The 25,516-nt window shown below is 36.1% G+C and overlaps 1 protein-coding gene across 25 annotated transcripts in view; it reads right to left on the minus strand.

Annotated features, from left to right (window-relative positions):
• The window catches only part of RALYL (RALY RNA binding protein like), a 722,276-nt gene that overhangs the window by 56,066 nt on the left and 640,694 nt on the right, over positions 1–25,516 (minus strand). For all 25 annotated transcript variants that reach the window (XM_055348372.2, XM_055348370.2, XM_019032861.4 and 22 more), the window contains 2 exons: positions 15,145–15,192; positions 3,062–3,219 (listed from right to left, as the gene is read on the minus strand). In XM_055348372.2, coding sequence (XP_055204347.1) covers positions 3,062–3,219; positions 15,145–15,192 — 206 coding nt within the window. The remainder of the gene's footprint in view (positions 1–3,061; positions 3,220–15,144; positions 15,193–25,516) is intronic.

Here is a 25,516-nt window from a genome sequence, read left to right on the forward strand (position 1 = left end):
CATATTTGGTAAATTATGACATTAATATATTTTCTTTATATAGTTTTCTCCTTAGCAGAATTCAGTCATATTACAAATTCTGAAATAAGAAATGACAAATTATCCAAGCTATAACATTAATTTCCTCTTCTGAACTTGCCAAACCATTAAATGCTGGAAACAGCTATTAATTAGAGAGTAAGCTATATACCTTAGTAAATCTTTATTCAAATTATTTCAATATTAACATAGTATATTTTAAACTTCACTGATACTTTTCATTTGTGATTTGAGTTAGAAACTTTTGTTATTTCCAGAAACCAACCTAATTATAAAAAGTACTATAAATTAATGAATATTTATACATGCACATATATATTTTATTCACCTATATGTATACATAATGTAATCTGCCAATATGCTCCTAAAAAGAATATTAAATCATGATTCTAGTTATGCTTGCCAGTGAATTATAAATTTTTATTAATGTTTCACTAGAGTAACACTAATCAACAGTTAGCTTTTGTGACTTGAGCTCTAAATTTATAGAACTATATGAAATGAATAGAATAGATCAGTCTGTTGTCTTTCTGTAATAACAGGGGGCTGGCATCATGCTCAAGTACATCATGGCTGGCTGCCCCTTGTTTCTGGGTAATCTCTGGGATGTGACTGACCATGACATTGACTACTACACAGAAGCTCTGCTGCAGGGCTGGCTTGGAGCAGGCCCAGGGGCCCCTCTTTTCTACTATGTAAACCAGGCCTGCCAAGCTCCCTGACTCAAGTATCTTACTGGGGTTGCACCTATAGCCTATGGCTTGCCTGTCTCTCTGCAGTAATCCCTTGGAGCTATCTTATTGATGCTGGAAGCCACATGACTATTCTACCTCCAAGCTTAGATTTAATCCTTAGGATAAATCTTTTAAAGTGATTTTCCCCAGTGTTTTATATGAAACATTTCCTTTTGATTTAACCTCAATATAATAAAGATACACCACTTTACAAAAGTAAGTAAAATTAACACAATTATAATATACTGAATAGATTTTAAATGATCATTTGTCTTGATTGTCCTTACAAAATCGTTTTATCCCATAATTTATCTTTCTACCCATTGCTTATCTATATCTTTCCAGCATAACAGAGATACTCTAGGATGCACAGTTCCAAAGAATGATTGCTGCTAAAAAATAAAACACACCACATTTCTTTCAAAGTATCTCTAGTTTGTATTTAGTAGTCCAATTTTCAGATTCAGCCTTTTTTCAATACTGTCGCATCTTACACACACACACACACACACACACACACACACACACACACACACACACAAACACACACAGGAAGAAAAGATGAAATTAAACCTCATGTGTGATTTACCATTGGACTTAAGGATAGATTCTTATGTTACATGTTGTAATGGTTACAAACTGTAAAGTCTCTTCACATTATTTCTCCAAGTAGCTGACTCTGGCAATTTGTCTTTCTATAAAAATCCCTTCATCGTTTATTTTTTCCAATGTAAGAAACAAGTCATTGAAATTTTCAACACTTGGAGACTTTTTGAGAGATAGAAACTTGTGTATACTCCACATTGGGGTGACCTAACCTCCAATGAGTTGCTGCAGAAACTCCTTTTCTTTTATTACTAAGACTCAAAATGGAATTCATATTTATCTATCTACAGAATAGATACATGAATACATAATTACATAGAAATCCATAAATCTATTTAGTGTGCTATTGAAGTTATCTTAGTTAGGTCCACAAAGTTTGTTGAGTACAACAAACTTTAGCCTTTTCAGAAGCATCAGTACCTTCCTGCATTTTGAACTGCATTTTGTAAAAACAAAGTGTTTCAATAGTGATTCTTTCTCAGTATAGTGCTGAAATAAAAGGCAGTGTTCTACAGCAGATAGCACATAGGCATAAGAACTAAGAGACTCTACTATGTCTATTAGCTATATGACTTTCTGTGTTTACTCATCAGTAAAACTGGGATAATAGTATTTGCCTTACTTGTCTTAAATGGTTGGGATGCAGAGTAAATCCAAGTCTCTACAGCGGCTTAGCAAGCTGCATTGGAACTTGCCCTGTGTCTAACTCTCTGACCTGATCCCCAGCCAGACTTTCTCTGGCTCGGTTCTGTTGCAGCCACACTGGCTTCCTTATTGTTCCTTGACTATTCAACTTAAGGTCTCTGCACTGATCATTTTCTCTCCATAGAATGCTCTGCCTCTGACAGCTTCAAGGTCACTTTCTCTTTTCCTCACATCCTTTAGGTTTCCACTCAAATGTCACCTCAATCAATGAAATATAGTGTTCCCAACTTTCTCTATGTGTTTATTCTTTTACCTATTGGTCAGCTTATTATCTGTTTGTTTTCTGATAAAAGGCAATCTCAAGGAATATGGGAAATTTTGTTATCCTTTCTTTAGGAATAATATTCTAACAAATAAAATTTTTTTCTGTATCACTCCATATAAGAATTTAGCAATGTGTTTAGTTGGAAAGTTTGTATCACTGCTTTTTACTAATTAATGTGAAACTATGCGACTATTATTTTACTTTTTATGACATTAAATATATCTTCAGATACATATATCTTATCATAATTTATCACTGTATGGTAAATTATGCTTTTAACATCTCTATAGTTTGCCTCTCTTAATTGCTCAAATATTCAAACCATGAACTAATTTTGTATGTTTCTCTGAAAAGACAGTTTATGCACTCCCTTTGGAAGTAAAATTATTTCTTCATTAAAAGCAACATATTATATTTCAGTACTTTAATATATCACAAGCTAAGCCAAGAGCACAGTGTTATTTGCTCTGATAAAATACTTTTCAAACTGGTCCTGGATTTTTGTTAGACATTTTTGTGTTTGTCTCCCCTACTGCAACACAGTATGGTGGAAAGCAGAGACCATTTTTTATCCATCTTATGATTTTCTAATACTTTATACATAGCAGGCCCTTCATAACTATCTGGTTAATTTATTGAATATAGGCATTCGTGCAATGATAGTTAATCACTCCCCTCTTTAAAGAGAAATAAAACGAAGGACATTACTTACATTTAGAACCTGTTGACCCACTGGCAGTAGATCTCGATCCACCTTTCATGGAAAAGACTCCTTTCCCCCTGCGAGTCGTTGTGACTGCCACTCTGGGACGCTTCAGCGGAATTACTGCACGGGGAGGTGGAGGCACACGCCCGTGGTAATCAAATAACCTTTACAAAACACAAATGGGACTGAGAGTTGGTTTGATGCCCGAGAGTTCTATCAAATATATGAAATGATTAACAGAATGTCCTGGTAGAAAATTTCAATAAATGTTTTCTTTCTGCTGCTGTTCTCTAATATTCAGATGCAGGTATTTATTGGCAGATTTAATTTTCACTAAGAAAATAGGATGCTAATATAGTCTATGCTTTCTGGACTTTAGAGTGTGACCTCCAAGAGGAACTCATTTGTAAGGTATGAAAGGACAAGGAGCTTTGCTCCAACAGTACCATGCAATCTGTTGAAATTATGCTGACCTTCATTCCTAAATATATTTCTTTGCTTGGTAAAACAGATTTACACTTCTTATGAACAGAAATATTCCTCTTACACATCAAACACTTATTAGCACATTAGTTTTAAAGAGGAAAAGATCTTGCAGAACAGGAACAAAGAAATAAAATTACTGTTCAAACAGTAAACAGCCCAGCAAGATAAAAAGTAAAACCAGCTTCAAGAAAACAGCTATGAGAGACAAATCAATATGGTGCTTCAGCTCACTTTAAGAATCTTTTCAGTAACAAAGGCTCCTCTGATTGCAGACAAAAGGAGACAGTTTGAATGACATGAAGCTAGCATGAGGATAAAACTGTTGACTACTTATGGTGGGAAATATTTATCAAGATATCTTTTAATTATTCTGACCATTTGCTAGATTTGCAAATTGAGACTAGAGATATTTTATAGTTAGATATTACAAGCATATTTAACAAAAAAATCAATAAAACTTAAAACCTTTGCCGAAAAGTGAAAAATGATATTCACCACAATCAATTAATTTCCATTAAACAATGAAAGGAATCAAGGTATAAGGGTTAACTCATTTTTAAAAAATATATAATTCATAGATTCAGAAGCTTCATATTATTTGTACTGCATCCACATATACAACAAATTTTTATATGACAGCACATTTGAGTAACCTAAAAGGTCAATGAAAAAATACTGGGATACATTTCCTCATTTTCATGACTATTTTCCAGTGAACTAGACATGTAATTACATTATTCACTATAAAGAAAATAGCATTATTGACTTAGAATTATGATTGTTACATATTTTATTGTGACAGAGTAAAATATTGGATTACATTCTTATAATTACTTTAAAACAGTCAATAAAAACAATCTAATATGAAAGTCAGAAATGAGAAACTAGAATGGGAAGAAAAAAACAAGTTCTATAACAGGTTAATTCATAAAATTACATCTTGTTTATACATACAGATGAAAATGTGATCATCTATTTTTAGGAAATAATATATGAAATGTAATAAAAGTTAAGATAGACTGGTTTCCAAATATTCATTTAGAGACATTTAAAACTATTATACTGTGAGGTGACGGAAGCTCAAAAAGCACTATTAAACCAAATTTAAAGCAAAATTCCTTAGTATTAAGAATATCTCCTACATTAGAGACTTAGGGTATTCAGAAATGATTTAGAACATGCTGGGGAAAAAACTAAGAGATATCTGGAAAGGAAAAGAAATGAAATGAGACAGAGTTCAAGAGAGGTGCCATCTTCTGTGAATAAGCAAAGTCCATTAGAGCTGAAGAACAGCTAGCAAAGAACAGGTCATGGATGTCAACACATAATAGTTTACTTCAAAGAGCACAGGCAGGATGAGGCTGAAAAGGGTTATGAATATCATCCATACCACTAGGGGCTTGAGAATCAAAAGGGTCAGCTAGACCTGCCCCTCATTTCAATCACAAAACAAGATCTACATTAGTTATTTATAAGTTGAATTCACAGAGCACCTTAAGTCAGTGAACCAAAATACAAAGGCACTTTGCATAAGCTATAACACCCAAAACTATTGAGCGAAAACAAAATACGGCAATTGACTGATCTCTTCTAGAGTAGAAGTTGCTGCTTGAAATGAAAGGCAAACTCTTTTAGCAGGACCATTTCCCTAGGACACCAATGTGTAGTTTTACAGGTTCATTAAACAAGCCAATCTATAAATTGGGTTAAGAAAATCTCTAAAACACAATCAAAATATATAATGATGTAAGAGTGCTATAGTAAAAATACAGGCCAAGTAAAGTTCACTATATTCACTGCTACTTTAATTGCAATGCAATTTAATACTACTTTTATAGGAAACAAAAATGTTTATCAATATTTCTATTGCTTCCTCCAGCCAAGGATTTCCAAACCTCCAACGGTGGCATGGCCTGATCTTATGCTGAGAAAGAGCCATACTTGCTCACTGTATTTATGATATGCTTTTAGTATGGGGCATACATTTTAGTAATATACTTAGTACATTACTAAACAACTTTCCTTTGGTATAAATTCCTATGGTGAGTGGCCTGTTCTCTGAATATTTTGGTGAGCTACTTCAAAGGAAAATGACTATTTTTCTTTCTCTCTCTCTTGTTTTTTTTGAGACAGAGTGTCACTCTGTCACCCAGGCTGGAGACCAGTGGTGTGACCTCACTGCAACCTCTGCCTCCTGGGCTCAAGCAATTCTCCCACCTCAGCCTCCCAAGTAGTTGGGACTACTGCATGCCACCGCACCCGGCTAAATTTTTTTGTATTTTTTGTAGAGATAGCATTTTGCCATATTGCCCAGGCTGGTCTCGAACTCTTGGACTGAAGTGATCTGCCCAACTTGGGCTCCTAAAATACTGGGATTATAGGCATGAGCCACCAAGCCTGGCTGGATGACTTTCACCAAGGTATTGGGTAACGTTTTACCAATTCTTTCTTCCACTTTGATGGGACGTTGGGCAGCATCAGGACTTAAATATTTTAATGTGATAGGTCATTCACAAAACAAAATTGGGAATGGGTGAGGCAGGAGAATAGGGTCTGGAGGCAGGGGACCTAAGGCTGTTTCATGCTGACTTCCTAGAACTAAATAAAAAGGAAAACCCCACCTTTCTACGCCCAAGTAACAAAAGGACCAGAGGCTACTCCCTTTGCGCCCCTCCTCATCCTGCCACCTTTTTCTGCATGGCCGATGAAAAATTGAAAGTACCTCTGACTGGTCCCCTCCCGCAACCAATCGGACTGATTGTGGGCCACTGCTTAATATACATAGGGTGTACGCCAAGCAACCAATGGGAAACCTGTAGAGAGTATTTAAACCCCAGAAAATTCTGTCACCAGGCTCTTGAGCCCTTATACTCGGTTGGCTACCACCCTGTGAAGTGTACTTTCATTTTCCACAAACCTCTGCTTTTGTTACTTCATTCTTTCCTTCCTTTGTGCATTTTGCCCAATTATTTGTTCAAGAACCTGGACATCCTCCACCAGTAACATGGGCTAACACGAGGGCATAATTTTTAATTTTACAACTTTTAATGGACCTGAAGACTTTCTCAATTTTCATTGGGCACTCTTGAGTCAATTAGAAATAAAAGGAGGGAAGACTGGATGTTGTCCTAATGTACAAAAACATAACAAGACAAGGATAGAAGCGGGGAAGGCTTTCTGGGATTGCAAGATGGGATATAGGGGTTCTTCAAAATATAGAGGGAAGTAGGTGAAAGGCAGCCCAGGAAAGACAGGTATTGGCCTTCTCATCAGAATTCGGCCTACAGTAAATCAAAGAAATTTTACCTGTATCAAATATTAGATTGGCAAATAGTATTGAGACTAAGGAACTAGTTCATTTAAGACTATAGACTGACAGCAGAAATGGCAATCCAGCAGAATTAAATGGAATCTAAATCTCCAGGCTAGTTAAAAGCTTTAATTATTTTCCTTCCTCTTGTTTTTCTTGTTCCTTACCCTTTGGAGTTATATTTCCACTCCTTTCCTTTAATAGCCCTTAATTTTCCCTAATATTTCTTGGTCAGGATAATTTTCTCCCGAATACTTACTCATCAAATAGATAATGGTTTATAATGAAGCCAAACATATAATTCTTTCCTCAAGGTCCATTTTACAGTGAAAACTCTAAAACACCTGCTGTCAAGTAATAAATTTAAAAAGTTCAGTCCAATTTTAATAAAACCAACTCATGGAGAAAATTTGAGAATTTAATTTCTTTATTTAATAAACGTTTCTATTTTCTATGTACCCTTTTTCTTATTTTGCCTTTTAATGCTTTAAATAATATCTGACATATGTAACTTTATTAGCTAGCAAAAGCTAAAAACTGGTAATATTAATTTTAATAGTAGTTTATTTGATAAAATAGACAACTTTTCTCTAGGAAGAATAAGGACATTTGATTTCATCTACTGTTCTTAAACAATAATTGTTTTTGGACAAAGGTAATTTAATTTAAAAACTAAGTGCCTTTTGGACAAAGGCATATTAACAAAGCAAACATTATTTTAAGTGTCTTTTTTAAAAAAGAGCTTGTTATTATTAAGCTTTAGCAATAATAAAGTAACATTTTGGAAAAAAAAAGTACATAAAAAAACTACAACTCTAAGTCTCAGACCCCAGAACAACTACTATAATTCTTTAATCTTTTTTTATAAGCATCCATATTTTTCACATAATTGAAAACATAATACATGTACAGTCATGTATTCTAGCTCATTCTCTTTGGTTTATATTAAAAACATTTCTCAGGCCTGTTAAATGGTCTTCGTAATGTTTATTTTAATGGCTGTGGGGCATTTTCTCAGGTAGATACACCACATTCTAATAAATCATTACCTGATGGCTAAACTTCTGACTTGATGCTTATATTTTACTGTCAACAAACGTGGTTTAAAACACAAGAAAAGAAACTGAAAAATGTAATATGTGTGTTGTATTTTATTACTGAATATTAAATTTTCATTTTAGATTAGTAGTAACTTCAAACATTTTCTGGTATTTTCCTGTTTCTTTCTAAATTGCCCTCATGAAAACAATTCTTCTTTTTCCCTGTTCATGAATTAAAACTTATAGTTACTAAGTAGTTGATGCTAACAAAAATATTTGGTCTTCCCTAGGGGGCTAAAATTTCTGGGCTACCCAGAGGCAAAACCTGAGAACAAATTCAGGGCCATATTCTCACCAGGACCTTTCAGTAGCTCTACAAAGATCAATAACCAGAGGACCAGAGAAGATCTTGCTTCATGTCTTGATTCAACCTCCAGCCTTCCTTTTCATTATGCTTAACTTTGACAGATGTATAGTATATAAAACCAAAGTAAGGTGCCTATTCATTTCTAAGAAGGGATAGATTTGAAATCTACACAAATAATTCTTATAGGCTGGTAGTGTACCTGTTCTCTGTACTGTTTAAACTACTCAAAATTCATAAACTCTGCCTATAATTTCTACTCTGACTTCAAATAAATCTTTGGTTACAGTTGAATCAGAAGATAATTTTAAAAGGCACACTCTACCTGAGACCAGTAAATGAGTAAATTCCATTGCTCTTTTTTGTTATTAAATTTTCCAAGGTTTTCTGTGAAGTTTTCTCCTTGGATCACACGGAAATACTTCTTGAACATGCTTTTAAAGGCAAGTTGATTGCAATCTTGAATGATCTCTTTTGCAATATTTTGATTCTAATACAATCTGTATTTTATCTAACATTGCTAACTGTACATTTTGTATACAGCTTTGTGTAATTAAAAAGTTAATAAATTCAAATGGTGGTTGTGGGGTTATAAGCCACTAAAACAATTTTCTCATTTAATTCTTGTAATTCTGTAAGGTCAGTAGTGTTAAGCCATTTTGCCCATGAAGGAAACTGGCACAAAAAAGAGATGACTTCTCCAAGCTTAACCAGTCAACACATGTGCATCTAGGCCTGAAATTCATGTCTTCTGACTCCAAATAATACCATTTGTCAAGTGTACCATGCTGTTACTTTCAAACATTTCAAATGGAATACCATACTACCAGAGGATAGTTCAAATTTGCATAACAAAACATTGTTTCTTGTTAATATGTTTTCCAATATTCATGAATATATATTGTGCTCTCTAATCAACTATCTGAAACAACTGTAACTTAGTGTTCTTGCATTAACTGCAAATCTAGTAGTTTCTTGGATCAATTAACACAAAGTCAAAATGGTTCCAGAATTGAACAATGCCTATTTTGGATCATTTAAAATGTATACGTGTTTTACATAGAGGTAAAACACTTGTGGCATTTGTTTTTCTCTGTTAATAAAAGTCTCCTTATCACTGGAAATTATAAACTGATCAGTGCTTTTCCTAATATTATTGAAAAAAGAGGTTGGATTTAGACAGCCAACATTGCAGAAGTTAAAAACTTTCCCTAGGGAGATTAAATATAATTTTAGGTATACATCTCCTTTTACTTTGTTAGAATATAAATACTTACGTTTACTGTATTAACATACAATGTCCTACATTTAAAGTCATATATGGACCTTTAAAAGAAAATGCCATTCAATGCTGTAAATTATTGGGCAATGTTTGTGTAAAAGAGAAAAGATAAGAATTTAGAATAACCACTCATCTACTCTTTAATGATACTCTTCATGATCCCTGAAACCATGAATAGACAGGTCAATGAATCACAGTAAGGTGGAACATTGTGTAAAGAAGTTTTCTAAGCTAAAACTATCTAAGGGTTGGAAACCTTCAATCACACTAGAGTCTCCAAACCTGGCAGAAATAGTATGACAATATAATGTGGACATATGTCAGTTATTAAGCTATTGTTTCTTGGTTTCAGACCTACCCTTAGCCACAGATGATGGGTTTGGAACTCCGAAAACCACACTTCCGGAGGTGAGGGTTAGGGTTGGGGTTGGGCAGCTAGCTCCCTGCTGGGCTCAGCCAATAAAGGACCTAAGAAAGAGACTGTAAGGTTGGAACAAGAAAAAGGGACCTGCTCCTTCTTGTTTTGCTTTTTATTTGTGTTTTGGCTTCCTGCTCTTTTCAGCATTACCCCAATCTAGTTTCTTCATCCTGGCAACAACAGTTCATTCCAGTAGCATCAGCAGAATCCAGTCTGTGTAATTTTGCAACACTTGGAGAACAGCCACTCCACGCTCCCTCAAAGACCCCAGCACCTGTCAGCCCATATCCCCATCTCAGAGATTTGGGTGTCAGCACCACAGGTTCTCCTTGTGGACTCAAGACACAGCAGCACCATCTGAACAGAATCTCCTATGCATAGTTTCAGCTCTGGTAGGCTCTTTTTCTACAGCAATTTCTGAGACCCCAAATCTTCCTTTGTTTCTCCAGCCCTAGAGGTGGTAGCAGATTCCTGCAGTCGCTAACTCCAGTATCTCACAGTGTTGTCTTTTTGTGTTTTCAGTTCTTTAATACCGAGTTAACGAGTTTCTATATGCAATTAGCCCTGTTATATGTAAGTAGTGTAATTTCTGTTTTCATGACCTAAACAAGCAGCATGGGGTTAACAGAAACAGCTGAGCGCTCTCTGCAGGCAAGTGTGATCAGCTGCAGCTGGAATGCTTTGGGGGGAGTAGGAGAGGGAAAACTGGGAAAACAGAATAATCCAGAGATGTCCCAAATAAGCTATTATGGAAGAAAAACTGACCAACCAGTTTGTTTCTCAGTTATATGGACACTGCTGTATGAATGTCAATATGAGAAATACATCTACCACTATTTCTTTTTCTTTTTCTTTTTCTTTTTTTTTTTAAGACGGAGTTTCGTTCTGTCCCCAGGCTGGAGTGCAGTGGCACGATCTCGGCTCACTGCAACCTCCGCCTCCTGGGTTCAAGCAATTCTCCTGCCTCAGCCTCCTGAGTAGCTGGTATTACAGGCGCCCACCACCACACCTGGCTAATTTTTGTATTTTTAGTAGAGATGGGGTTTTACCATGTTGGCCAGGCTTGTCTCAAACTCCCCACTGCAGGTGATCCGTCTGCCTCGGCCTCCCAAAGTGCTGGGATCAGGCGTGAGCCACCGCGCCTGACCCCATTATTGTTAATGGTTACTGTTAACTGTTAATACTAGCTAATGTTGATTAAGCACTAAAAAATACCAGGCATAATGCTGATCATTATGTTACCTCATTTAATTCTTAGAATGATTTCATGAGTTAGGAATTAATTTCATGCTCATCTCCCAGAGGACATAACAGATTTTGTGATATTAACTAACTTGCCCAAGTTTGCACCTCTGCTAAAAGAGAGAGAGAAAAAAAAAACCGAAATGCAAGAAGACTGTAACTTATGAGAAATGACTGTGGATTAGTAGTGACTCTGTAAGCTATGTATCTTGTCCAGCCTCTCCATTCTGTTTTTATTTCATGGTATTCTATGTTTATAGGGAACTCTTGAGTATATCCACCAGTGGCAGATGCTTGTGTCTTTCTTAGCCAAGTGCCAAAAATGGAAAATAAACTAATGAGAGCACAGACTGCTCAGACAGTCTGTTAACAATACAACCATACTGATCTATTACACACTTATATGCCAAACAGATTGCACACAAAACAAATAAATGATTTTGAAAATTGTTCATACTGTAGCTAAGTTCTTGTATAGTAGAGAGTCACCTGAAAGCTACAGCCTCTCTAATTATTTGACTATTTAAGGCTCTTGTTCTTTGGCAAGTAAGATGGATCTATTGATTATCTATCTATCTGTCGATCTATCTCCATCCATCCATCTGTCACCTATCTAATCTAATGATTTTATTGAGCTAACATTTCTAAATAGTAAAATGCAAATCCTGGCTTCCTTTTGAAGATGAGAAAACTGAAAACCTGACTTGCCTAAAGTTACAAGGCTAGTTACCATGTCAGAGGCATTCAAACCAGAGCGACTCCATTTTGAGTGAGGGCTAGGAAGAATGAGGCTGGGACTTGCTGAACTGCATTCCCAGGAGGTTAGGTATTTATTCCTAGCTTCTAGATGCTTATGGTTAAGAGAACAGATTAATAATGTTTACTAAACAGACCCAGGCCCAGGAATGTCTTGATATCTCCATATCGTGAGAATAAAAGCATTCCTAATTTTGCTTTAAAGATAGTCATATTGATTCTTGCAAAATACAGTAATTAGAAAAATGTATCCTTTATCACAAACCCTTGTAGTAGAGCACACCTCCCCATGGTTTTTGTTGTTGTTGTTGTTGTCCTATGTATAAACAAGCATTGTACCTAGGGCAGGCGCATTCTTCCTCTTACTTTTGGGAATACTGGGAATACTCTACTCTGTCTATGGAGTGGCTATAGTTTCACCACCTTTCTTCCTTAACAAACTTGCTTTTGTTTTGTGCTGTGGACTCGCCCTGAATTATTTCTTGCAAGACCCAAGAACCCTCTCTTGGGGTCTGAATTGGGACCCCTTTCCGGTAACAACCAGAACTTGGGTCTCCTACCGTGTAGAGTAAAACTCCATGTTAGGTGGAAATTCTTTAAATGTATAAGGAAGTCACATGATAGAAAATAAAAGATGCTAAAATGGTTTTATATAGACAGAGTATAAGACAATGTATATTAATTGAAAACTTTATTCGTAGCAAGTGAAAAAAAGCTATAGTAGAAAATGTCTTTAAACTTGTCAAAAACTAACATTTTCAAATAGTATAAAAACAGTCTAGATATCCTTCCTTAATAGTAAATGGGATTATTTTAATGCTGCCAGATGTTTGCATCACTTTTAGAATAAGTTATGATAAGTTTCTTAATATTTAAAATATATTTTATAGAAATTATAAAATGCTTTGAGAAAATCATTCTTAAAAATTATTTTTTTGTCAGAAAAGGATAACTAGTGAAATAAGTTGCTTAATTCAGTAGTTGGAGCATTGCAGCAATGAAGTTACAGTTGTGGGTCTGATTCCCAAGTAAGAATCGGCATAGCTCCATAGGCTGATATTGCCCTCCCCATTGTGCATATTCACATAGTTGGTTATTGAATCTAAATTGGATGCCTAGATTATGATCATAGTTCTGTCACTAATTAGCTGGGTGACCTTGGGAAAATGACTGTGTCTCTAAATCTAAGGTGATGAATTAATAATACAGAGTATCCACTATGTGTGAGGTTTACTGATAGGCCCCAAGGATACAAAGATAAGCAAAACTGAACATTGTTCAGGTGGGGGAAGGAAGACAGACGCGAATCAAACACTGCAGAAAGAAATATAGCAATAGAAATTAGGAGAGGTGCTGTGAAGTAACAGTGCTGGGTGCTGAGTGAGAGGAACAGAGGAACCTAATTTAATCTGTGAGGGATGTTCGTGCTGAGATCTGAAAGATGAGGAGTCAAGTGAACCAGGTAGTGGAGGGAGGTATGAGGAGATGGAACAACACAGAAAAAGGACCTGAGGCAGGAAGAAACATGGAATTCTTGTGGAACTTACAAAAGGCCCTAGAGGCTGGAGCAGAGAGAATAAGACCCTTTCAAGGATCACAGTTACTTCCTCTTTAAAACATCTATTGAAAAATTTTTTCTAAGTTTGCATTTTTATACAGTACCTAAGGGTTTTTTTGTTGTTTGCATAATACTCATAATTAAAGGCTTAAAATATATTTACCTCATTTTTTAATCCAATAATCTATCTATATATAGTTGATCCTCATCTCTGATATGCATAAATTTCAGTTACTGATATTAGTTAAATAACACCAGTTCTCCGACAACACAAATTTTAGTTACTACAACATATAAACGGTAAGTAATTTAATAAAGTCCAAACTTTGCTTCTAGCTTTTCCACAAATAAATGCATAAATAATAAATGTGCATGATAATAACAATGATCACTAATCACATTCCATCTTTCAAAGTCTGTCAATGATTTTTTTTGCTGTTCATTGATTATTCACTTCACTCACTTGTTTCAGATCATTGACTGTAATGCTTCCTTATCTCTCAGTGATAAAATGTGGCATTTTGCAAAATTGAATAATCAAAAGAAAGAATTGATCAAAGATGAAAATGCAGCAAAGAATCGAAGAGTGATAATACTAGATGTGAAACTCAAATTAAATGTAAATGAAATTACAGAAGAAATAGCTCACTATAGGGATATTGATACTCCTCTACTCAAAAGACTCTAGGTATGGAGTCAGAGGAACTTAGTAAAGGCAAACTTATTGACATAAGTGAGGAAAGTGCATGTGATGTGATGAAACATATAAAGCTATGGAGGGGAAGTGACCCTGGCAAGAGAATCACACATTGAAAGAACTCTCAGAGATAGTTCACAACATTGATAGAATGTCAAAGCTAATTCAACCTTAGAGAGGAGTATCCAACAAGGGATAAAACAGATGTCTACTCCATATTCTGTCCTGAGTTAGGAAATGAGAAGGCATGCACTGTTTCAACTACTTTTGATAAGTGTTCTTTACAAAGAACTAAAACACCTTAATTCTTAATATTTTATTGTTTTAAAGTATAGTATACTAAATAGCAATTAGCTTTACTATAGTTTCCCATTAGTTTATAGAGAAGAGAATAAAAGTTGTTAATGTTTTGACAAACATGTTTAAGATCATGAGACAATCCTGTTTTTTCCTCATTGGATGGTTTCATCTTGCATCATCACCTTTATGGCCTCCTACTGTCCTGCAAAGCAGGAACGATCTGTAAATTTTACAGACTCTGCCCAATATAGCATTTTCAATGTTTTATTATGGACTTTAGAAGGTTGGAGTTATTTTTCTGAGTTTTCAAACTCTTGATCTTGAAGGATTCTAAATCAACAAATGACTTGGCAGATAATATTAGTTAATTAAATCTTTAGGATTTTATCTAAATATTAGACACCAAATCTTAGGTTTGAGCACCTCCAAAATCCTAAAATTCCAAGATCCACTGTACTCAAGTAAGTATAATGAAAATATAAAAATCTGTATATTTTGTTGGGATTTAGTATTTTATTTTTAACTATAATAATATTGTTTTAAATACCATAATTAAGAGCACCCATGAATAAAATGTACAAAATGGTTAAAAGATAATTTAAGTCATAGGAAAACAAGGATGAAAAATTCACATACCGATTGTAGAAATCATCTCTGTAGTAATCATAGTCAAAGACATAACCGCTAAAGAGGGAAACAAAAAAATTAGTTGGCATTTGTTTCAATGACATTAATTTTACTATTAACTTATAGCATAAAATTTGTTACTTTTAAAATATTTATTTTTCAATATAATTATGCATCCAAAGGACCTTCCAAGATAATGTCCAATTTGATATAATGTCATGCCAAATTATTATTACATGTTTGACAATGTAGAGACTGATAATGGTGTGGTTTGGAATGAAAATCAGAACAGGTAACAAAATAAATACGTTAAAACTTTTTGGGCGCCTGTAGTCCCAGCTACACGGGAGGCTGAGGCAGGAGAATGGCATGAACCCGGAAGGCGGAGCTTGCAGTGAGCCAAGATCCCGCCACTGCACTCCAGCCTGGGCGACACAGAGCGAGACTCCGTCTCAAAAAAAACAACAACAACAAAAAAAAAACTTTTTATTAGGTATGAATGAAGACCATAGTTTTTCATCTCAGACAAGATAATCATATAGTTGTCCCTTCTTTCTGAGGTAATATAATTATCCCTTCTTCCTAAGGTATGTACAATGAGGCTACATAATGAACAAAAGGTATTGAAATAAGATAAATGGAAAGGTTTAATAACACATTCATTACAGAAATGGTGAATAGAAATGTGGTTCCTTGGAAATTCAGGATTTTTTAATTCTAAAACTATGGATTCAATACTTTAAATAGAGAAAAATTAGAAAAATAACTGTGGCTGTCTCACCAACAATACCTTAATATTTTAGTATATTTAAATATGAATTAGTAAATGCATTTCAGTGATAACAGTATTACGACTAAGCTCCCTAAAAGAATATATTTTAAAAAGTCACCTCCATCTACTTGCCTTGTTGTTTGAATTTACGAAGCACTTTATATGCATTTCAATTACAGTCATCAAAACAACTCTGTTGGACAGCATAACCTGAAGACACTAAGGTGCAATAGACCTAAGTGACTTGCTCAAATTTGCATTCCTACTAGGTGACAGAGCTGAGATTTAAGGGAAAGTTTTCTGATTTCACAAGTGGGGTCATTTTGACAACACCTCGCAACACTCCCCAACCTGGAAGAAGTCTTAATGTGATGATGAATGGAGTAACTGTACCACAGGGGACTAATTTTAAAAAAAAAAGTTTACTTACTCATTTTCTTTTTATTGTGGCCAAAACATACATAACTCCATATTTACTATTCTAATCTTTTTAAAGTTTATGATTCAATGGCGTTAAGTACATTCACAAAATTGTACAAACATTGCCACTACCCATTTCAATAACCTTATCATCAACCTAAACAGAAACTTTGTACTCATTAAACAATAACTTCCCATTCCTGCCTCTCCAGCCTCTGTCATTAATACAAATACAAATCATACAATCATACAGTCATACAATATTTGTCCTTTTGAGTTTGGCTTATTTTACTTAGCATAATATTTTCAAAGTTTATCCATGTAGTATGTATCAGAATTTCATTCCTTTTCGAGGATGAACAATATTCCATTGGGATGAGATATATACATATATATGTATATACACACACATATATATATACACACACATATATATATACACATATATATACGCACACACACACAAAATATTTAAAAGTATTACTCCAATAGAATATTATTAAAATATATGTAAATATTATCTATATCACTCCTATAGATATATATGTATACTGACATACATATCACTTTTTCTTTACCCATTCATCTGTTGATAGACACTTGGCTGTTTCCACATCTTGGCCATTATGAATAGTGTTTCTATGAGCACTGGTGCAAAAGTGTCTGATTCCCTGATTTCATCTCTTTTAGGTATATACCTAGAAGTGGAATTGCTCGGTCATATGGTAATTCTATGTTTAACGTTTTGAGAAACTACTATATAATGGAGGAATAATTTTATATTTCAAATAAATTTAACAGACCTTTACTTTGTAACTATTCTTATGTTAACTGAAATAACCTTATTAAGATGGGCTTGTTATTTTGGCTTTAAGGATAGATTTATTTATAGCTCCTCATGCGCTTACATAGAGGGTGAAAAATCCTGATCTAAGAGCAGACCTAATCCATGAAGGTAAAGTCTGCCTCCAGTTCTGTCAAATGGAACACATGGTGTTTGGGTTCAGGTGCTGAAATATAAAGTAAGAACTTACTCCATTTGAGCATCTGGATGGAAGACTGAGCATTGTATGGCTAGAGCAATGCTGTATCCATCTATGTAAACCAAGGGGACAATGAGACCACTGCCTAAAGTGTAAGAAGGAAACAGCCACTTTTGTCTGGCAGTCATGGATTATTAAAATCATAATGGTTTTTGCTTTAGTTTATTCTAATAGTATAGATACAACTGTGACATTGAGTTGAGGGATGCTAAAGCCCACCTATTGGCTACCATCAAACCCTAAGGTGTAAATGTCACCTCAGGAGATCAGAACAAGAGGGCTAACTAGATGCAGCCAGAAAGTGCCTGTCTCACCAAGAGACACCAACATGTGGACTAAACCTACATACTTAAAGCAGATCTTTTGAGAGAAAACACTGAGAGTCAACAGAGAGGTGACACAGTAACTGAGGCTGAAGATGGAGGAAGCTGGGGACCCTGCATAGGGATGCCAAGTGCCAGGACTAATTCCCAGCCCTGAATGGCTATTAAGGAAGGCTGAGTGAAGTGACTGTGGGGCAAACCACTTTCGCCACAGACCTCTGGGATCCTAGCTATAAGAGATGCCATGATCCCCACAGACGTTTGAATTGGCAGGGGAATCTGCTCAGAAAATAGGCAGAGGTGGAGCTCCTGTCTGGGCAGAGCCCAAGGGATTTTGTGTGGGGGGCAGCGGCAGCAAGACATGGCCACAGGTGCCCATCTCCCAAGACTGTCCACTAAACTGGTAGACGAAGAAATTAGAAAACTCCCAAATTAACAGTCTAATACAGTATATGGGGGAATTAGAAAAACAAGAGCAAATTAACCCCAAAGTTAGCAGAAGAAAAAAATAGCCAAAAGTGGAGCAGAACTGAATGAAACCAAGATGTGAAAATCTACACAAAAGATCAATAAAACCAAAAGTTGGCTCTCTAAATAAATAAACAAGATCAGTGACACAGATAACATTACAATCAATCCCACAGAAATACAAAAGATCCTCAGAAACTATTATGAACACTGCTATGTACACAAAATAGGAAATCTAGAGAAAATGGATAAATTCCTTGAAACACAACCTCTCATAATTGAACCAGGAAGAAACTGAAAACCTGAACAGACCAGTAACAAGTTCTGAAACGGGATCCGTAATACAAAACCTACCAATCAATAAAAGCTCATGATCAGATGTATTCACAGCTGAATTCTACCAGACAAATAAAAAAGAGTTGTTACCAATCCAACTGAAACTATTCCAAAAAAATCAAGGAGGAGAGACTTCTCTCTAACTCACTCTATGAAGTCAGCATCATCCTAACACCAAAATCTGGCAAAGAAAAATAATACACAAAAATCGGTAGCGTTTCTATATACCAATAACATTTAAAGTGAGAGCCAAATCAAGAATGCAATCCCATTCACAATAGCCACAAACAAAAATAAAATACCCAGGAATTGATCTAACCAAGGAGGTGAAAGATCTCTGCAAGGAGAACTACAAAACACTGCTCAAAGAAATCACAACATAAAATATAGAAAAACACTCCTTGTTCATGGATTGGAAGAATCAGCATCATTAAAATGGCCATACTATCCCATGCAATTTACAGATGCAATGCTATCCTTATAAAACTACCAACATCGTTTTTTAAAGAACTGGAAGAAACTATTGAAAATTCATAGGGAACAACAACAACAACAAAAGAGCCTGAATAGCCAAAGCAATCCTAAGCAAAAAGAACAAAGCAAGAGGCATCACGTTATCCTACTTCAAACTATACTACGAGGCTACAGTAACCAAAAAGCATGGTCCTGGTACAAAAATAGACAATAGACCAATGGAACGGGATAGAGAACCCAGAAATAAGGACATACACCTACAGCCATCTAATCTCTGAAAAATTCAACAAAACTAAGCAATAAGGAAAGGACTCCCTAGTCAATAGTGCCATCATAGCTGGCTGATATGCAGAAGAATAAAGCTAGACCCCAACCTTTCAACATATACAAAAACTGACTCAAGATGGATTGAATATTTAAATGTAAGACCTCAAAAAATGAAAATCTTAGAAGAAAACCTAGGAAATCCCCTTTTTGATATTGGCTACGTTTTCAAAAGCTATTGCAACAAAATCAAAAATTGACAAGTAGGACCTAATTAAACTCAAGAACTTCTACACCCCAAAACTATGAAGGAAGTAAACAGACAGCCTGCAGAACGGGGGGAAATATTCATAAACTGTGCATCTGACAAAGGTCTAATATCCAGAATGTGTAAGAAACTTAAATAAACTTTCAAGCAAAAAATCCACCCTATTAAAAAGAAGGCAAAAGACATGAACAGACACTTCTTAAATCATCATTCTCAGTAAACTATTGCAAGAACAAAAAACCAAACACCGCATATTCTCACTCATAGGTGGGAATTGAACAATGAGATCACATGGACACAGGAAGGGGAATATCACACACTCTGGGGACTGTTGTGGGGTGGGGGGAGGGGGGAGGGATAGCATCGGGAGATATACCTAATGCTAGATGACGAGTTAGTGGGTGCAGCGCACCAGCATGGCACATGTATACATATGTAACTAACCTGCACAATGTGCACATGTACCCTAAAACTTAAAGTATAATAAAATAAATAAATAAATAAATAAAAAATAAAGACAAGCTGACCACAAACATATGAATAAATGGTCATCGTCACTAATCATTAGATAAATGCAAATCAAAACCACAATCTCACACCCCTCAGAATGGCTTTTGTTAAAAAATCAAAAAACAACAGATGTAGAGGATGCAAAGAAAAGGGAATGGTTGCTAATTCCAATAAATATATTTGAGTATTTACTGTGTAGCAGAAACAGTGCTAGACATATTTGGTGCGTTCAATAGCTATTGATTGAGGGGACAATCATTTTCATGGAATAAAAGTTCTCAGTATTTTCAGATGTAACCAAATAAGCTCACAAAGGAAATACCTGACTAAATTTTTTATTTTTTTAAATTTTTTTATTATGCTTTAAGTTTTAGGGTACTTGTGCACAACGTGGAGGTTAGTTACATACGTATACATGTGCCGTGTGGGTGTGCTGCACCCATTAACTCGTCATTTAACATTAGGTATATCTCCTAATGCTATCCCTCCCCCCTTCCACCACCCCACAACAGGCCCTGGTGTGTGATGTTCCCCTTCCTGTGTCCATGTGTTCTCATCGTTCAATTCCCACCTATGAGTGAGAACATGCGGTGTTTGGTTTTTCGTCCTTGCCATAGTTTGCTGAGAATGATGGTTTCCAGCTTCATCCATGTCCCTACAAAGGACATGAAATCATTATTTTTATGGCTGCATGGTATTCCATGGTGTATATGTGCCACATTTTCTTAATCCAGTCTATCATTGTTGGACATTGGGGTTGGTTCCAAGTCTTTGCTATTGTGAATAGTGCCGCAATAAACATACGTGTGCATGTGTCTTTATAGCAGCATGATTTATAATCCTTTGGGTATATACCCAGTAATGGGATGGCTGGGTCAAATGGTATTTCTAGTTCTGGATCCCTGAGGAATTGCCACACTGACTTCCACAGTGGTGGAACTAGTTTACAGTCCCACTAACAGTGTAAAAGTGTTCCTATTTCTCCACATCCTCTCCAGCACCTGTTGTTTCCTGACTTTTTAATGATTGCCATTCTAACTGGTGTGAGATGATATCTCATTGTGGTTTTGATTTGCATTTCTCTGATGGCCAGTGATGGTGAGCATTTTTTCATGTGTCTTTTGGCTGCATAAATGTCTTCTTTTGAGAAGTGTCTGTTCATATCCTTTGCTCACTTTTTGATGGGGTTGTTTGTTTTTTTCTTGTAAATTTGTTTGAGTTCATTGTAGATTCTGGATATTAGCCCTTTATCAGATGAGTAGGTTGCAAAAATTTTCTCCCATTTTGTAGGTTGCCTGTTCACTCTGATGGTAGTTTCTTTTGCTGTGCAGAAGCTCTTTAGTTTAATTAGATCCCATTTGTCAATTTTGGCTTTTGTTGCCATTGCTTTTGGTGTTTTAGACATGAAGTCCTTGCCCATGCCTATGTCCTGAATGGTATTGCCTAGGTATTCTTCTAGGGTTTTTATGGTTTTAAGTATAACATGTAAGTCTTTAATCCATCTTGAATTAATTTTTGTATAAGGTTTAAGGAAGGGACCCAGTTTCAGCTTTCTACATATGGCTAGCCAGTTTTCCCAGCACCATTTATTAAATAGGGAATCCTTTCCCCATTTCTTGTTTTTGTCAGGTTTGTGAAAGATCAGATGGTTGTAGCTATGCGGCATTATTTCTGAGGGCTCTGTTCTGTTCCATTGGTCTGTATCACTGTTTTGATACCAGTACCATGCTGTTTTGGTTACTGTAGTCTTGTAGTATAGTTTGAAGTCAGGTAGTGTGATGCCTCCAGCTTTGTTCTTTTGGCTTAGGATTGACTTGGCAATGTGGGCTCTTTTTTGGTTCCATATGAACTTTAAAGTAGTTTTTTCCAATTCTGTGAAGAAAGTCATTGGTAGCTTGATGAGGATGGCATTGAATCTATAAATTACCTTGGGCAGTATGGCCATTTTCACGATATTGATTCTTCCTACCCATGAGCATGGAATGTTCTTCCATTTGTTTGTATCCTCTTTTATTTCATTGAGCAGTGCTTTGTAGTTCTCCTTAAACAGGTCCTTCATGTCCCTTGTAAGTTGGATTCCTAGGTATTTTATTCTCTTTGAAGCAATTGTGAATTGGAGGTCACTCATGATTTGGCCCTCTGTTTGTCTGTTATTGGTATATAAGAGTGCTTGTGATTTTTGCACATTGATTTTGTATCCTGAGACTTTGCTGAAGTTACCTATCAGCCTAAGGAGATTTTGGGCTGAGACAATGGGGTTTTCTAGATATACAATCATGTCATCTGCAAACAGGGACAATTTGACTTCCTCTTTTCCTAATTGAATACCCTTTATTTCTTTCTCCTGCCTGATTGCCCTGGCCAGAACTTCCAACACTATGTTGAATAGGAGTGGTGAGAGAGGGCATCCCTGTCTTGTGCTAGTTTTCAAAGGGAATGCTTCCAGTTTTTGCCCATTCAGTATGATATTGGCTGTGGGTTTGTTATAGATAGCTCTTATTATTTTGAGATACGTCCTATCAATACCTAATTTATTGAGAATTTTTAGCATGAAGGGTTGTTGAATTTTGTCAAAGGCCTTTCTGCGTCTATTGAGATAATCATGAGGTTTTTGCCATTGGTTCTGTTTATATGCTGGATAACGTTTATTGATTTGCTTATGTTGAACCAGCCTTGCCTCCCAGGGATGAAGCCCACTTGATCATGGTGGACAAGCATTTTGATGTGCCGCTGGGTTCGGTTTGTCAGTATTTTATTGAGGATTTTTGCATCGATGTTCATCAGGGATATTGGTCTAAAATTCTCTTTTTTTGTTGTGTCTCTGCCAGGCTTTGGTATCAGTATGATGCTGGCCTCATAAAATGAGTTAGGGAGGATTCCTTCTTTTTCTGTTGATTGGAATAGTTTCAGAAGGAATGGTACTAGCTCTTCCTTGTACCTCTGGTAGAATTCGGCTGTGAATCTTTCTGGTCCTGGACTTTTTTTGGTTGGTAAGCTATTAATTATTGCCTCAATTTCAGAGCCTGTTATTGGTCTATTCAGAGATTCAGCTTCTTCCTGGTTTAGTCTTGGGAGGGTGTATGTGTCGAGGAATTTATCCATTTCTTCTAGATTTTCTAGTTTATTTGCGTAGAGGTGTTTATAGTATTCCCTGATGGTAGTTTGTATTTCTGTGGGATCACTGGTGATATCCCCTTTATCATTTTGTATTGCGTCTATTTGATTCTTCTCTCTTTTCTTCTTTATTAGTCTTGCTAGCAGTCTATCAATTTTGTTGATCTTTTCAAAAAACCAGCTCCTGGATTCATTAATTTTTTGAAGGGTTTTTTGTGTCTCTATTTCCTTCAGTTCTGCTCTGATCTTAGTTATTTCTTGCCTTCTGCTAGCTTTTGAATGTGTTTGCTCTTGCTTCTCTAGTTCTTTTAATTGTGATGTTGGGGTGTCAATTTTAGATCTTTCCTGCTTTCTCTTGTGGGCATTTAGTGCTATGAATTTCCCTCTACACACTGCTTTGAATGTGTCCCAGAGGTCTGGTATGTTGTGTCTTTGTTCTCATTGGTTTCAAAGAACGTCTTTATTTCTGCTTTCATTTCATTATGTACCCAGTAGTCATTCAGGAGCAGGTTGTTCAGTTTCCATGTAGTTGAGCGGCTTTGAGTGAGATTTTTAATCCTGAGTTCTAGTTTGATTGCACTGTGGTCTGAGAGACAGTTTGTTGTAATTTCTGTTCTTTTACATTTGCTGAGGAGTGCTTTACTTCCAACTATGTGGTCAATTTTGGAATAAGGGTGGTGTGGTGATGAGAAGAATGTATATTCTGTTGATTCGGGGTGGACAGTTCTGTAGATGTCTATTTGGTCCATTAGGTGCAGAGCTGAGTTCAGTTCCTGGATATCCTTTTTCACTTTCTGTCTTGTTGATCTGTCTAATGTTGACAGTGGGGTGTTAAAGTCTCCCATTATTATTGTGTGGGAGTCTAAGTCTCTTTGTAGGTCTCTAAGGACTTGCTTTATGAATCTTGGTGCTCCTGTATTGGGTGCATATATATTTAGGATAGTTGGCTCTTCTTGTTGAATTGATCCCTTTACCATTATGTAATGGCCTTCTTTGTCTCTTTTGATCTTTGTTGGTTTCAAGTCTGTTTTATCAGAGACTAGGATTGCAACCCCTGCCTTTTTTTGTTTTCCATTTGCTTGGTAGATCTTCCTCCATCCCTTTATTTTGAGCCTATGTGTGTCTCTGCATGTGAGATGGGTTTCCTGAATACAGCACACTGATGGGTCTTGACTCTTTATCCAATTTGCCAGTCTTTGTCTTTTAATTGGAGCATTTAGCCCATTTACATTTAAGGTTAATATTGTTATGTGTGAATTTGATCCTGTCATTATGATGTTAGTTGGTTATTTTGCTCATTAGTTGATGCAGTTTCTTCCTAGTCTCGATGGTCTTTACAATTTGGCATGTTTTTGCAGTGGCTGGTACTGGTTGTTCCTTTCCATGTTTAGTGCTTCCTTCAGGAGCTCTTTTAGGGCAGGCCTGGTGGTGACAAAATCTCTCAGCATTCGCTTGTCTGTAAAGGATTTTATTTCTCCTTCACTTATGAAGCTTAGTTTGGCTGGATATGAAATTCTGGGTTGCAAATTCTTTTCTTTAAGAATGTTGAATATTGGCCCCTACTCTCTTCTGGCTTGGAGAGTTTCTGCCGAGAGATCAGTTGTTAGTCTGATGGGCTTCCCTTTGTGGGAAACCCTACCTTTTTCTCTGGCTGCCCTTAACATTTTTTCCTTCATTTCAACTTTGGTGAGTCTGACAATTATGTGTCTTGGAGTTGCTCTTCTCGAGTAGTATCTTTGTGGCGTTCTCTGTATTTCCTGAATTTGAATGTTGGCCTGGCTTGCTAGATTGGGGAAGTTCTCCTGGATAATATCCTGCAGAGTGTTTTCCAACTTGGTTCCATTCTCCCAGTCACTTTCAGGTACACCAGTCAGGCGTAGATTTGGTCTTTTCACATAGTCCCATATTACTTGGAGGCTTTGTTCACTTATTTTTTCTTTTTTCTCTAAACTTCTCTTCTCACTTCATTTCATTCATTTGATCTTCCATCACTGACACCCTTTCTTCCAGTTGATCAAATCGGCTACTGAGGCTTGTACATTCGTCACGTAGTTCGTTGCCTTGGTTTTCAGCTCCATCAGGTCCTTTAAGGACTTCTTTGCATTGGTTATTCTAGTTAGCCATTTGTCTCATTTTTTTTTCAAGGTTTTTTACTTCTTTGCCATGGGTTCAAACTTCCTCCTTTAGCTCGGAGTAGTTTAATCATCTGAAGCCTTACTCTCTCAACTTGTCAAAGTCATTCTCTGTCCAGCTTTGTTCCGTTGCTGGTGAGGAGCTGCGTTTCTTTGGAGGAGGAGAGGCACTCTGATTTCTAAAGTTTCCAGTTTTTCTGCTCTGTTTTTTCCCCATCTTTGTGGTTTTATCTACCTTTGGTCTTTGATGATGGTGA

This window comes from Gorilla gorilla, chromosome 7 (genome assembly GCF_029281585.2).
Source record: "Gorilla gorilla gorilla isolate KB3781 chromosome 7, NHGRI_mGorGor1-v2.1_pri, whole genome shotgun sequence".
NCBI classification, from domain to species: domain Eukaryota; kingdom Metazoa; phylum Chordata; class Mammalia; order Primates; family Hominidae; genus Gorilla; species Gorilla gorilla.